The sequence below is a fragment of the Callorhinus ursinus genome, unplaced genomic scaffold (assembly GCF_003265705.2).
Source record: "Callorhinus ursinus isolate GAN/ISIS: 27379988/994484 unplaced genomic scaffold, GSC_fseal_2.0 scaffold116, whole genome shotgun sequence".
Lineage (NCBI taxonomy): Eukaryota > Metazoa > Chordata > Mammalia > Carnivora > Otariidae > Callorhinus > Callorhinus ursinus.
The window spans coordinates 582,579-596,049 of record NW_027397178.1 but is presented as its reverse complement, the minus strand read 5'-3'; the positions used below and the strand labels follow the sequence as shown (position 1 = coordinate 596,049).

The window sequence follows — 13,471 nt, the reverse complement described above, 5'->3', positions numbered from 1 at the left end:
GCTGATTTGGAAGGTCACATACTAATGGGATACAACATAAATATTTCTAAAATACTGTACCAAAAATTACATACTGTATTATTGCATTCCATCTCCTTAAAATGACAAAATTCTAGAAATAGAGAACAGCTTAGTGATTGCCCCGGGGTTAAGGAGGTGGGGCTAGAGGGAACTAAGTGTGGCCATACAAGCAAAACACCAAGGATCCTGGTAGTGATGGAAATGCTTTGTATATTTCCTCTTATTGATGTCAATATCTTGTCTGTGATCTAATACTGTAATTTTGTAAGATGTTACTATTGGGAAAAACTGGGTAAAAGATACATGGATCTCTCTGTGTTATCTCTTACAACTGCATGTAAGTTTACAATTATCTCCAAATAAAAAGTTTAATTAAAAAAATAAAACAGATGAACACGGGGGGGAAAAGAGGCAAACCATAAAACAGACTCTTAACTATAGAGAACACACTGACGGTTGCTGGAGGGAAGGTGAGCAGGGGGATGGGTTAAATGGGTGATGGGTATTAAGGAGGGCACTTCTGATGAGCACTGTGTTGTGTGTAAGTGATGAATCACTAAATTCTATTCCTGAAACTAATATTATACCATATGTGAACTAACTGGAATTTAAATAAAAACCTGAAAAAAAAGGAGGGGAAATTTTCAGATCATTATACTGGTATAATGAACTGATTGTGGGTCACGCTGTCCTTCTGTGTAGGTAAAACAGTTCTCTCCTTTCGTTTTTCCTTTATCTTATTTGTTCTTTAATAAATACTTATTGCACACACAAAAGAATAACAAATAAATGAAAATAAAGATTGTACCAAAGAGTTTAGACATCGATCATCAAAATGACAAAGACTCAACAGAAGATTTTCAAAAGCCAAGTCATTGAGGGAGGAGGTTAAAAAGGAGTCTCCAAGTGCAATATGAAAGCATTAGTGGGGTGAAGACTTCCAGATACACCAGTGGTACTTCCAAAAATGGAAAAATTAGAGTATTCTTAAGTTAGCACCAGAAGAAATAGGAGGTAAGACCAGCAATTAATGCTACTCAGAAATATTTGTCCCAAGTTACTTTCTGCAGGGAATGTTGAACACTGAACAGAGTTGAGTGGGATATTTCTTTTTTTTATTATGTTATGTTAATCACCATACATTACATCATTTTTTTAAAGATTTTATTTATTTGAGAGAGAGAGAATGAGAGACAGAGAGCATGAGAGGGAAGAGGGTCAGAGGGAGAAGCAGACTTCCCGCTGAGCAGGGAGCCCGATGTGGGACTCGATCCCGGGACTCCAGGATCATGACCTGAGCCGAAGGCAGCCGCTAAACCAACTGAGCCACCCAGGCGCCCTACATCATTAGTTTTTGATGTAGTGTTCCATGATTCATTTTTTGCGTATAACACCCAGTGCTCCATGCAGAACGTGCCCTCTTTAATACCCATCACCAGGCTAACCCATCCTCGCACCTCCCTCCCCTCTAGAACCCTCAGTTTGTTTTTCAGAGTCCATCAGTTTGAGTGGGATATTTCCACTCTTGCTGCCTTTCTCAGCTTGGATTACAGACATTCTGGCCAGTTTCTGCCATCTCATACCTGTGTGCTAAAATGATTAAAGCTTAGAGAAGAGAGAAGTTACCTAACACAAGCTACAGAGTGTCTAACACAAGAAGGTGACATCTGAAACTGGCCTGACTCCTACCTTCCTATGAATCATGCCCAGGAAGTCAAATGTACCTCATTGTCAGTGTAGGACTACCATGTATCTGCTTAACCAGCAAAGAATGAAAAGGATATAAAGTGTTCCCCTTGCACAGGGTTCCTTGCTGGAACTTTTGCCAAAGTAGCTCATTACCCTAAAAGCTCTCTGTGGGCAATGATTGTTTTGAATAAATCTTTGTTCACAACGGGCACTCATTTTTCAATGAAATTCATTACACCAAGATAAACTGCAAGTTAAACCATAGACGGCAGTGTCTGAACAACCTGGTCAAGTTACTGTTTGAAATAAAAATATTTTTAAAAGAAAAGAAGCAAAAAATAATAATTTTTTAAAAGACATTTATTTTAGATAGAGAGCGAGCACACACATAAGCAAGTGGGGTGAAGGCCAGAGCGAGAGAATCTTCAAGCAGATCCCCTACTGAGCACTGAGACTGATGATCCCATGACCCATGAGATCATGACCTGAGCAGAAACCAAGAGTCAGACACTTAACTGACTGAGCCACCTAGGTACCCCAATAATAATAATGTTAATAGCAGTTTTCCAGGGTGGCTAAAAAGCATAACAGTGACTAAGAAAGAGTAACAGTTTGAAGCTGTAGGCATATTAAATATAATTTTTCACTACAGTCATCCTATTTGTGGAAAGGGAATAAACCAAGTTGAATTACAACCAAATATAAACTCTTATACTCTGTGGGTTTCTGTTTAATCATTTTAAGTGGTAAGACTGTGGTCCAAAGAATTTTATGAGTATTATATATTAGAGAATGCATGTGAAATCTGTTGACACAATAATCAGCACATAGCAGGTACTAAAACTATCATCTAGGCATAATATAAAGCTAGAGAGAGTGTTTATATCCATTGGGACAGGAGGAAGATAATTTTAAAATCTAAAGAGACATAGAATCCTCAGGGCTGAGGCCATAAGAGGAGCCTCTGAATGTTAAGTGAAACTCCAGGTTTTCCTACTGTCAAAGCCTGAAAGCCACTGGATGGTTCCAGTGGGCTTCAGTTCCTGTTGCCATTAGGCTGCAGGGGGAGTAGAGACAAATTCTAACAGCACTACACTCAGTGATAAAGATGGGCAAGGAAGTTTCTTCTAGTGGATGACTGAGGAGACATTCAGGATTTGGGGATTTGTTAAAGTGAACTTAAATGTCATCTGAAGAAACACGTAGGAGGGAAAGGGAACTCCAGGAGCTTTGAGACAACTGCTGACATCCACTATGAGGCTGGTTTTTAAAATCCAGAACCAGTGTGGAGGTGTCAGGTGAGCAGCAAACCAGAAGGGCCATTATTAGGTGACAGTCTCACTAATGGATTCATGGAGGCCCTTCCACCTTTAAGCTCATCACTGGAAGTAAAACCCACTTGGGAATTGATTGATGCACTGTGATTGTCCCTGCTGCTCCTGAGGGGAGGCCTCCAGGGACCATATGTGGCCAGAAAGAGATGCATAATAAAACGAATGGAGAGTTTCCTGACAGTCTACTCCTTTCTGTGTAACAGCTAAAGAGACTCCTTTGTGAGGCTCAAACTGTGAGAGTGTGCCATGAGGAATCCAAAATCCTGCATACCTCGGCCCTCTAAGAGGGTACAAACGTGAACCCCTCGACTGCTACAGAAAATATTGCTACAGAAAAAAACTGTAATATTGCTACCGAAAAAAGGGCTTTGAATTTTCTTTTGTATTTTTATCTATAAATATATTTTATATTTTAGAGAAAGTATATAAAATAACATAATTTTTTTAACAGAGCCTTCATTCTTCCCTGCAGGGCATCTCAAATGTCTATTCAGAATATATTTGTTTAAAAATCTCATAGGGAAAATGTGAGCTGCCACTTCTACTTTGCATTATCGTCCAGATAAAAGGATGACAGAAGGCAGTGGGCTTCATATCACTTCAGAGGAGATCAAGTATTTGTAAGTAGTGGATATTTATTTTCATTAAGTATAATTAAGATTTAAGAATGCCTATATCTGCAGAGAAAGGGAAAATCAACAGGTAGTCCCAAATAAATCCTACAATGACCCAAGGCAGGAAGAGAAGGACTTAGAACATGAGGCAGGAATAGAGGAATTCTCAAAGACGAAGAAGTCTGCTCCTGAACTGAGAAAGGAAGGAAGAGCATTCACAGTAGTTCCAAGTTTTATTACAGATAAGAATTTGAAAGAAAACCTTCTTTCTTTTTCTGGACATTTTTTTTCCTCTTCCCTCAAACTTTGTTTCACAACCATTCATTTAAGAGCCACCCTCAAAATATCAAAGGCAGCTTCTCAAGGACTCCTTACTCTTTCCTTAATTGTGAGGTGAGTTTACACTGATTCTAACCAAGAGTGAAAGGAGTAATTCTATTTCAAATAAAACCACCCTGAAACACACCTTCCTTACACTCTTGTTCTTATGACGTTTCTTTGCCCTATTTATATGCAGTCTTACCCACCATTGTCAGTTTCACTGTATAAGTAAAATTATGGTCACACTAAAGAGTGTGGGGGCACATATTATATACTTAAGTTAAATTTCAAATACAGAAAATTTAGGTTGTCTAGTTCTGGGTTAAAGCATCATACCATCCCTTACGATCACTGAATTTCCAGCCCACAGCCTCCTTCAGTGAGCCCACAATCTTGGAGTTATGGTTTATAGTTTTTCCCATTTCAGTTCACCAGTCTGTTTGTATGCCATATTTGCTCTCTGAAGGATCGCATCAATCTTCTCATATTTGGTCTCCCTTTGGTATTTAGTGGAAACTGCTATCCTGGAAGATACCTGCCTCACCATCTTAGCTGAAATACCTGATGTAAACTATTGAGAGAGAGCATGAGAAATATATAAATAATCTTCCCTATTGTATACAGCCTCAGTTCTTAACACAGCCTTCCTGAGGCTAATCCTCCACATACACAAGTGTAAATTTGATATAGGCAAGTCTCATGTGAACAAATTGCATCAAAAACAATAAGGAAATACAGCTAATATATACACAGCTGACAGCCATGTAGAAAAAAAGGCTGGGTTCTAGAATCAACATACTCAGAGGGACAATAAAATTCAATGCTACATTTAGAAATGTGAAAGTGCTTGTTTGTTTTAAGGCTCTAGAACTGGAGAGGAGAGAGCAGAATTTAATGAGATAATGAACATTAAGTGACTGTCACAATAAATATTTAATGCATGGCAGTGGTTGTTGTTACACTTACTATTTTAGAAGTCAAATGTGGTTTTATTTTCACTTTAAATTTTTTTTAATTTTTTTATTGTTATGTTAATCACCATATATTACATCATTTGTTTTGGTGTAGTGTTCCATGATTCATTGTTTGTTCATAACACCCAGTGCTCCATGCAGAATGTGCCCTCTTTAATACCCATCACCAGGCTAACCCATCCCCCTACCCTCCTCCCCTCTAGAAACCTCAGTTTGTTTTTCAGAGTCCATCATCTCTCCTGGTTCGTCTCCCCCTCAGACTTACTCCCCTTCATTCTTCCTCTCCTGCTATCTTCTTTTTCTTTTTTCTTAAAATATGTTGCGTTATTTGTTTCAGAAGTACAGATCTGTGATTCAACAGTCTTACACAATTCACAGTGCTCACCGTAGCACATATCTTCCCCAATGTCTATCACCCAGCCACCCCATCCCTCCCACCCCCGACCACTCCAGCAACCCTCAGTTTGTTCCTGAGATTAAGAATTCCTCATATCAGTGAGGTCATATGATACATGTCTTTCTCTGACAGAAGTCAAATGTGTTTTAAAGAAAGTGTCCCAAAGTGGGTTCATGTCATAAAAGATTTCAAGAATTAGGACAGAGTGCAGACCAAAGAGGAATGGAGGATTTAAGATAGTGATTTCCAGCTTTGGCTTGTAGCCTTATTAAAGTCCTTTTTCATTATTTATAATATTGGGAATCTGGTTCAAAGAAGGGAAAGCTATAATACAGGTACAATATACTTTTGCAGCCATATGAGAAAAATAGGGTCCACAATAACCAAGTTTATGGGAAAAGGTCCGAACTAATGTTCAAACACCTAAGTTTTAGATGTGTTTCTTCCATCAAAAGTCAGCTGATCTTGGATCAGTCTAACCTCTCTGGTTTCAGTTTCTGTGATATGAGGAAATTGAGCTTGATAATCTGTGAGATCCCTTCTGACACTAACATTCTACACTGGTGTGTTTCTCTCACAGTTTTAGAATTAAATACATGCTTTTGTTCCTTTTTTATTGTCTTTTTACATAAGACAATTCATCACCATGTAGTAACAAGATGATGAGGCATCTGAGCTGAGAAACATGTTCTTCCATCTGCCTCCAGCTATTTTTCTATTTGAGAACCAGGATCTCCTAATAAAGGAGTGAAGCCAACTTGGGTCCTCTTGGTATCAAAATAGCTGTTGCTCAGCAAGTAGAAGTTAAATACAGGTATAAGAAGCTAATAGGTATGTTAACTAACTGGAATTAGAACAAAAAACTTTAAAAAAGCACTAATAGGTACTTGCTAAAATGGAATTTGTGGCAGTGTCTTCAGCACCCTGCTTCAGTCAACAGAATTATTCAGGACAGATCTGACAATATTATGTTACTGACAACATAGTAAGATGCTCTTTTTGTACTGACCTAGTTCAATTTCAGATTATATTGAAACTTGGATTTTCCTTAAAATTTTCCAAAATACAAAATTTTCTTTTCAGCAAGAAGAAATATAAGGATATGAGTATGTATATTATAAAAATATATATATCAAAAAAGAATTAATTTAAATGCAAATGGATAAAAACTGTTTGGACTCGCTGTTACATGATGCCAGTGAAATTTATACTGTGAAAATGAAGACTGAGTGGGGGCTGTGGTAGCATACCAGGTTCTCCCAGAATCCTGATCTCACTGGACTAAGCCAGGTCCTGGGAAGGGAATTATTGAATTCAGAACCCTATAGAGCCTTTTCACAAAAGTGCATTAAAGGAGAATATAGGAGTCAGAAGAAATAAAAATAACTCTTAAAGAGATGGAAAATGACTAATATAATGATCCTTATTGCTCATTCCCTCCATAGATTAGGAGAATGAACATCTCAGAAGCCAGCAATAACTCTGGGTCTGTGACTGAGTTCATTCTCCTGGGCTTCCCATGCCGCAGGGAAATCCAGATCCTCCTCTTTGTCATCTTCTCCCTCATCTACCTTCTGACTCTTATGGGGAACACATCCATCATCTGTACCGTGTGGTCAAGCCGGAAACTCCACACACCCATGTACATCCTCCTGGCCAACTTCTCTTTCCTGGAGATCTGCTATGTCAGTTCTGATGTGCCCAAAATGTTGACCAACATCATCTCCCAGACCAAGAGCATCTCCTTTGCTGGTTGCCTGCTCCAGTTCTACTTCTTCTTCTCCATGTGTGCCGCTGAGGGCTACTTTCTGTCTGCAATGTCCTTTGATCGGTTCCTTGCTATCTGTAGACCTCTACATTACCCTACCATCATGACTCACCATCTATGTGCCCAATTAGTGGTTTCCTGCTGGGTAGGTGGCTTTCTATCCATACTGATACCTGCAATTCTTATGTCCCGGGTGCCCTTCTGTGGCCCTAACATCATTGACCATTTTTTCTGTGACCTAGGACCACTGCTGGCTCTGTCCTGTGCTCCAGTTCCCAAAACTACTCTAACTTGTGCTACTGTAAGCTCTCTTATTATCTTCATCACCTTCCTCTACATCCTTGGGGCCTATACCTTAGTTTTGTGTGCCGTCCTTCGGGTCCCAGCTGTCTCAAGTAGGAACAAAGCTTTTTCCACATGTGCCTCACATTTCTTGGTGGTTTCCCTATTCTACGGCTCAGTCATGGTGATGTATGTGAGTCCAGGCTCCAGGAGCCATCCTGGGACACAGAAATTTGTGACCTTGTTTTACTGCATGGCAACCCCATTCTTTAATCCTCTGATTTACAGCCTTCGGAACAAAGATATGAAAGATGCACTCAAGAAAGTCCTGGGAGCACCATCAAATGAAATTTCTAAAAATACAGAGAAATGATATAAATTTTCCTATCATTCTCTCAGGAATACCGAATTTCTCCCACAGAGGGGAGAAAACTATCTTCTGGGCATATTTGAGTGTTTGATTCCTTACTCTCATGAAAGTGTGACTCGTTACACACAAAGAACCCTCATCCTGTCTCAAAAGCAAATACCCACAGTCTTAAAGGTCTATTGTGGAAAGTTATGTACAGTTTTCGTTCATCAGTGCGTCATTTCTCTGTTTTGGTCATTTTTTGAAGTCTGACAGCTAATGTAATCAAGTTGATATGTACAAAGCTAACACTTGTATCTTGGCTTTTATCCTACTACTATTTTTTGTGTTTCAAATTTATCACTATTTTTTCCTTTCCAATTACAGATTTTTCTATAATGAAATATAGCATCTACTCATTGCACTAACAAAAATTCAATTGCTTTATTTATAAGATCAAGGACCCAGTATCTGTCACTGAAACAGTAGTGTTTTTTCATTTGTGTTCACTTTATTACCAAGCATTGGTAAAGTGTCCAGGGTATGCAACAAATGAAAATGGGAAATGATATGGTTGCTTCTTACAGAAAATTCTTAGTCCAGTTTTGAAGAGGATACATAGAAAAGCATGCACACATACACATATGCCAAATCATTAAGTATTCCTTACCCAGACCTGGGTTTCAGCACCTTCTAAGCTTTGGGTAGAGAAACATTTACTGGTGCAGAAAATAGACATGAGAACCCAGGGAACAGACTGTCAAACAAAGTATAAGATACTTTACAGGCCATCAGCACTTAATATGAAATTTTGACTTGGCCTGATCATCTGCCTCTACTTGGAAATATTCATATTTTAGACCAGGGCACAAAATTTCCTTTTCTGGGGGAAAGAGTGGTTTGTGAAGTTGTCTCCTACATGTTGGAAAAAAAGCTAATGATTTGACTGACAACATCCAACCCAGACCAGACCTCAGTTTAGTTTTCCATGTAAAAACATATCTTAAAGTCTTCCCCCAAGTTATTTTGGCTTTGGGGATATTTTCTGTAAGAGAATATGCTAAATGACAAACTTCCTAGACTACTGCAGGAAAATTCATGACAACCTACAATACTGAAGAGTTAGTTTTTCCTTGTCCATGGCAGATTACTGGGACTACATCTGCCAGAGGTAACTCTACTCTTATGTAATTATAACAGGGTTCTTACTTGCATACAACAGAAGCTGACTCTCACTGATTAAGCATGACAATGGAAAAGATTTCTTGATGGGATATCAAGAATTTCACAGAATCAATGAAAGCTAAAAAGCCAGAGTTGGGGCTCAGCTTCAGACCAATGTGCAAATTATTCTGCAGAACTGGTCTGATGAAAAATCAATACCACGAGAGCCACACCTGCTGCCATAGGCCAGCAGATGCCACAGCTTCAACCACTGACAATTCTGTGCCAGGAGCTTGTCTTTCCTGCAATAACTGCACTACCTGCTTCATTGCTATTTTTAATGCCAATATTTCAACATTGCTGCCCCCAACCCCATTTCTGCTTCTTGTATCACTAGCCCCTGAATCAAAATCTGCTGTAGCTGTATCTGCTTGGTGGAACCAAGAGTCCGTTCCTGGGCTGTAGCTACAGGAAAGACTGGAAGAGCTAATACCTGGCAATAAGAAAATCCAATTATGCAAAGATAAGCTCCAAGCCTGCTAATATTGTGATTCTCCCAGCCATAAAAAAGGATTGAGATGCTAGGCAGCCAAAATAAAAGAAAAATGCCAACTCTAACAACCCATTTATTTGGACTCCCTATGATATCCCTGGGCCATGTTCCCTCTAGAAGTTACACAAGGTAGGACTTAATTAAATGACCCATATGTAATAGCAATGAAGTGGAAGCTGGATGAGAAAGGGGAAATAAACTTCCCTATGGGTAGTTGAGGACTTATCTATCTCATGATGAGTGCTGGTAGAACATACTCTGATTCTGATAAGTTATTGCTGCATTATCTACAATTCTGAGAAATAGAAGTTCAACTGAAGGGGGAAAAAATCACCACCTTCTAGGAAAGACTCATTAGCTGCAGTGAAATTTAATGCTGCCCACTCACCTTTCTTAAAACTGGTGAAGAGTGGATAAGGAAGATTCTTCACTTATTCTTTTACTTTGAGCCAGAATTTTTTTTTTGCCTGGGGGTAAATGGGCCACAATTAACCAAATAAATGAGATTTTTATATCTAGGTTTTCATAGTATCTGAAGAAGATATTCATATTTTAAAATAAAATATTTTTTGTTTTGGTCTAAATGTTATATACATAGAATTTTCAATAACCAGGCTTGCTTAGCTACATTGAGATGAATAATATTCTACTTTCCCTATATTCTTTTTAATTACACAAGTAATACATTTTACAATGAATAAATTTTCAGTGTAAAAGACCAAATAGTACAAAATAATGATAATCTTCATATCTCCATACTTGCACACACCTGTCTCTTTAGGAATGTCTTCAGTTTGGTGGGTATATTTCTAGATGTTTTTCTGTGCATATAAATATATATATATATATATATATATATATATATATACACACACACACACACACACACACAAACACACACACACACATAAATTCTGGATTTTGAATGGCTATGTAAATTGGATTATACATGAAAATTGCTCTATGACTGACTGATTTTGAATGGCTATAAATTGGATTATACATAAAAATTGCTCTATGACTGACTGGCCCTCACACCCACCCCCTACTCTCATTTAAAAAGCAGTGTCTGAGAAGAAAATTTCATCCAGCTTCTGAAGGAGCTTCTGATTATTGTTCTGCAACACATTAGGACAATGAAGCTGAAGATACAATTCTTCAGGAAAGACCCATCCTAGGATGTGGTTCATGGATGTGTGAGAGCACTACTTCCATGACATAGTGTACTCAGGAGGTTCTTCTGCCACCAAATCAGGATTAAAATGAGGAAAACCTGTGAACGTTGGGGTACATGTGCCCCTTTGAATCTGTATTTTTGTATCCTTTGGGCAGTGCAATTGATGGATTGTAGGGTAGTCCTATTCATAACTTTTTGAGGAAACTCCGTACTATTTTCCAGAGTGGCTACAACAACTGGTCACATTTCAAGCGCTCAGTAGCCACATGTGAGTCATGGCTATTGTGTTGTATAGTGCAGGTACAGTTAGAGAAGTCTGAGGACTAAATATAAAACCTAAAAATGTTGAGGTTAAACAAATAACTGAAATGTCTTTATTTTTTCAGAATATAGTTTCTTTGCCTAGAGGGATAAGTAGAATTATTCAAATTTAGTTGTACCAAGGAATCACTAAATTCTACTCCTGAAACCAATATTATACTGTATATTCACTGACTAGAATTTAAATAAAAATTTGAAGAAAAAAAAGAAATGTGACCAGTTCTAATTGAGAAGTGTGATAAGTATAAAATTACATACAGATTTTGAAGACTTAATATAATAAAAGAATGTAAATATCTCATTAATAATGTTTATGTTGAGTACATGTTGAAATGATACTATTTTGGATCAACTGAGTCAAATAAAATATTTTACTAAATGTAATTTCACCTATTTCTTTTTACCATTATTAACATGGCTAGTAGAATATTTAAAATTATATATGTGGCTCACATTTGTGGCTCACATTATATCTTATTAGATTAGACTGATTTAGACTGATCTCAAAGAATCTAATAGCTTTAAATACCATTAATATGTTTATAATTCTCAGGTTTTTATCTCCACTCTCAATGTCATTTCATACCTCCAGAATTGCATATCCAGTGGCCTACCTGAACCTCCACTTGGATGTTTATTCATCAATTTTTAAGTGTACATTCCTATCTTTTATTTCAGTGGACCAATATTAGCACTTGTCTTGACACAGGATGAGAAATTCTGGCTAATGTGTATAATTCAAATGCAGGTTAGTCTTACTCTGTTATGAGACAATAAAGTAGATTCCCCTGGTATATTTAATAACTACATATATTTTTTTTATATTTTAATTCCTTCTAGGTTTCCATATGGAAATAACTGCCTTTGCTGAAAACGTAGGTATTACTAAGCAAATCTAACTTTGTCTATGAGATCAATTTAAATATGAGACACATAATTTAAAAATTATAAGAGAGATTTCCATCTTTTAACAAAAAAGGCAATTGATGTAATTAATGTTAGCTCTTTTTTGAGATAAGTTATAAAGCCTGTCATTTCTACCTTCTTAATGCCAATAAAGGTCATTTGTGTTCCAAGGACATATTTTTCAGGATTATCAAAGTACTGCACTGGCTTGTCCTTCCCCCAGGTGGTGTCTTTCTTCTTATCACATCCATTTAAGATAATTATGTGGTCTGACACATCTTCAATTCATACAGTACATGGAGATTCAAAACAGTCTTGAGCCTGTCATACTTTTCAACTGTATATCTTCAGGTATTCTTTTGAGCCAAAATCTTCTTGCCTTCCTTAATGCAACTACTTTATTTTATTATAATTAACATATAATGTGTTATTTGTTTCAGGGGTACAGGTCTGTGATTCATCAGTCTCACACAACTCACAGCGCTCACCACAGTACATATCCTCCCAGTGTCCATCACCCAGCCACCCCATCCCTCCCACCCCCTCCACTCCAGCAACCCTCGGTTTGTTTCCTGAGATTAAGAGTCTCTTATGGTTTGTCTCCCTCTCTGGTTTTGTCTTGTTTCATTTTTCCTTCCCTTCCCCTATGATCCTCTGTCTTGTTGCTCAAATTCCTCATATCAGTGAGATCATATGATACTTGTCTTTCTCTGATTGACTTATTTTGCTTAGCATAACACCCTCTAGTTCCATCCACGTCTTGCAAATGGCAAGATTTCATTTTTTTGATGGCTTAATGCAACTATTTTAATTTGGTTCTCTAATTATGCTTATTAGAATGTTCCCACACTCAATTGTCTAGCTTTTTGGCTCACCTAAAATATGAAATAGCCAAAACAGAACCACTTTACTTCATTTGGGGCTCTTCTCAAAATTCAGATTAAAAGAAGTCTTCCCAAGCCAAGATGCCCATCGACAGATGAATGGATAAAGAAGATGTGGTATGTATACACAATGGAATATTATGCAGCCATCAAAAGGAATGAGATCTTGCCATTTGCAACGACGTGGATGGAACTGGAGGGTGTTATGCTGAGTGAAATAAGTCAATCAGAGAAAGACATGTATCACATGACCTCACTGATATGAGGAATTCTTAATCTCAGGAAACAAACTGAGTGTTACTGGAGTGGTTGGGGGTGGGAGGGATGGGGTGGCTGGGTGATAGACATTGGGGAGGGTATGTGCTACGGTGAGCGCTGTGAATTGTGCAAGACTGTTGAATCACAGATCTGTGCTTCTGAAACAAATAATGCAACATATTTTAAGAAAAAAGAAAAAGAAGAAGATAACAGGAGAGGAAGAAAAGGGGAGTATGTCAGAGGGGGAGACGAACCAGGAGAGATGATGGACTCCGAAAAACAAACTGAGGGTTCTAGAGGGGAGGGGGGGAGGGGGATGGGTTAGCCTGGTGATGGGTATTGAGGAGGGCACGTTCTGCATGGAGCACTGGGTGTTATGAACAAACAATGAATCATGGAACACTGCACCAAAAACTAATGATGTAATATATGGTGATTAACATAACAATAAAAAAATTT

The 13,471-nt window shown here is 37.9% G+C and overlaps 1 protein-coding gene across 1 annotated transcript; it reads left to right on the top strand.

Moving 5' to 3' along the window:
- The first annotated feature begins 6,804 nt into the window (after nt 1-6,804).
- Nucleotides 6,805-7,773, top strand: LOC112833277 (olfactory receptor 11G2-like). Its single transcript, XM_025884338.1, has one exon. It carries the CDS (start codon nt 6,805-6,807, stop codon nt 7,771-7,773), a length of 969 nt encoding a protein of 322 aa, XP_025740123.1.
- Nucleotides 7,774-13,471: the final 5,698 nt, after the last annotated feature.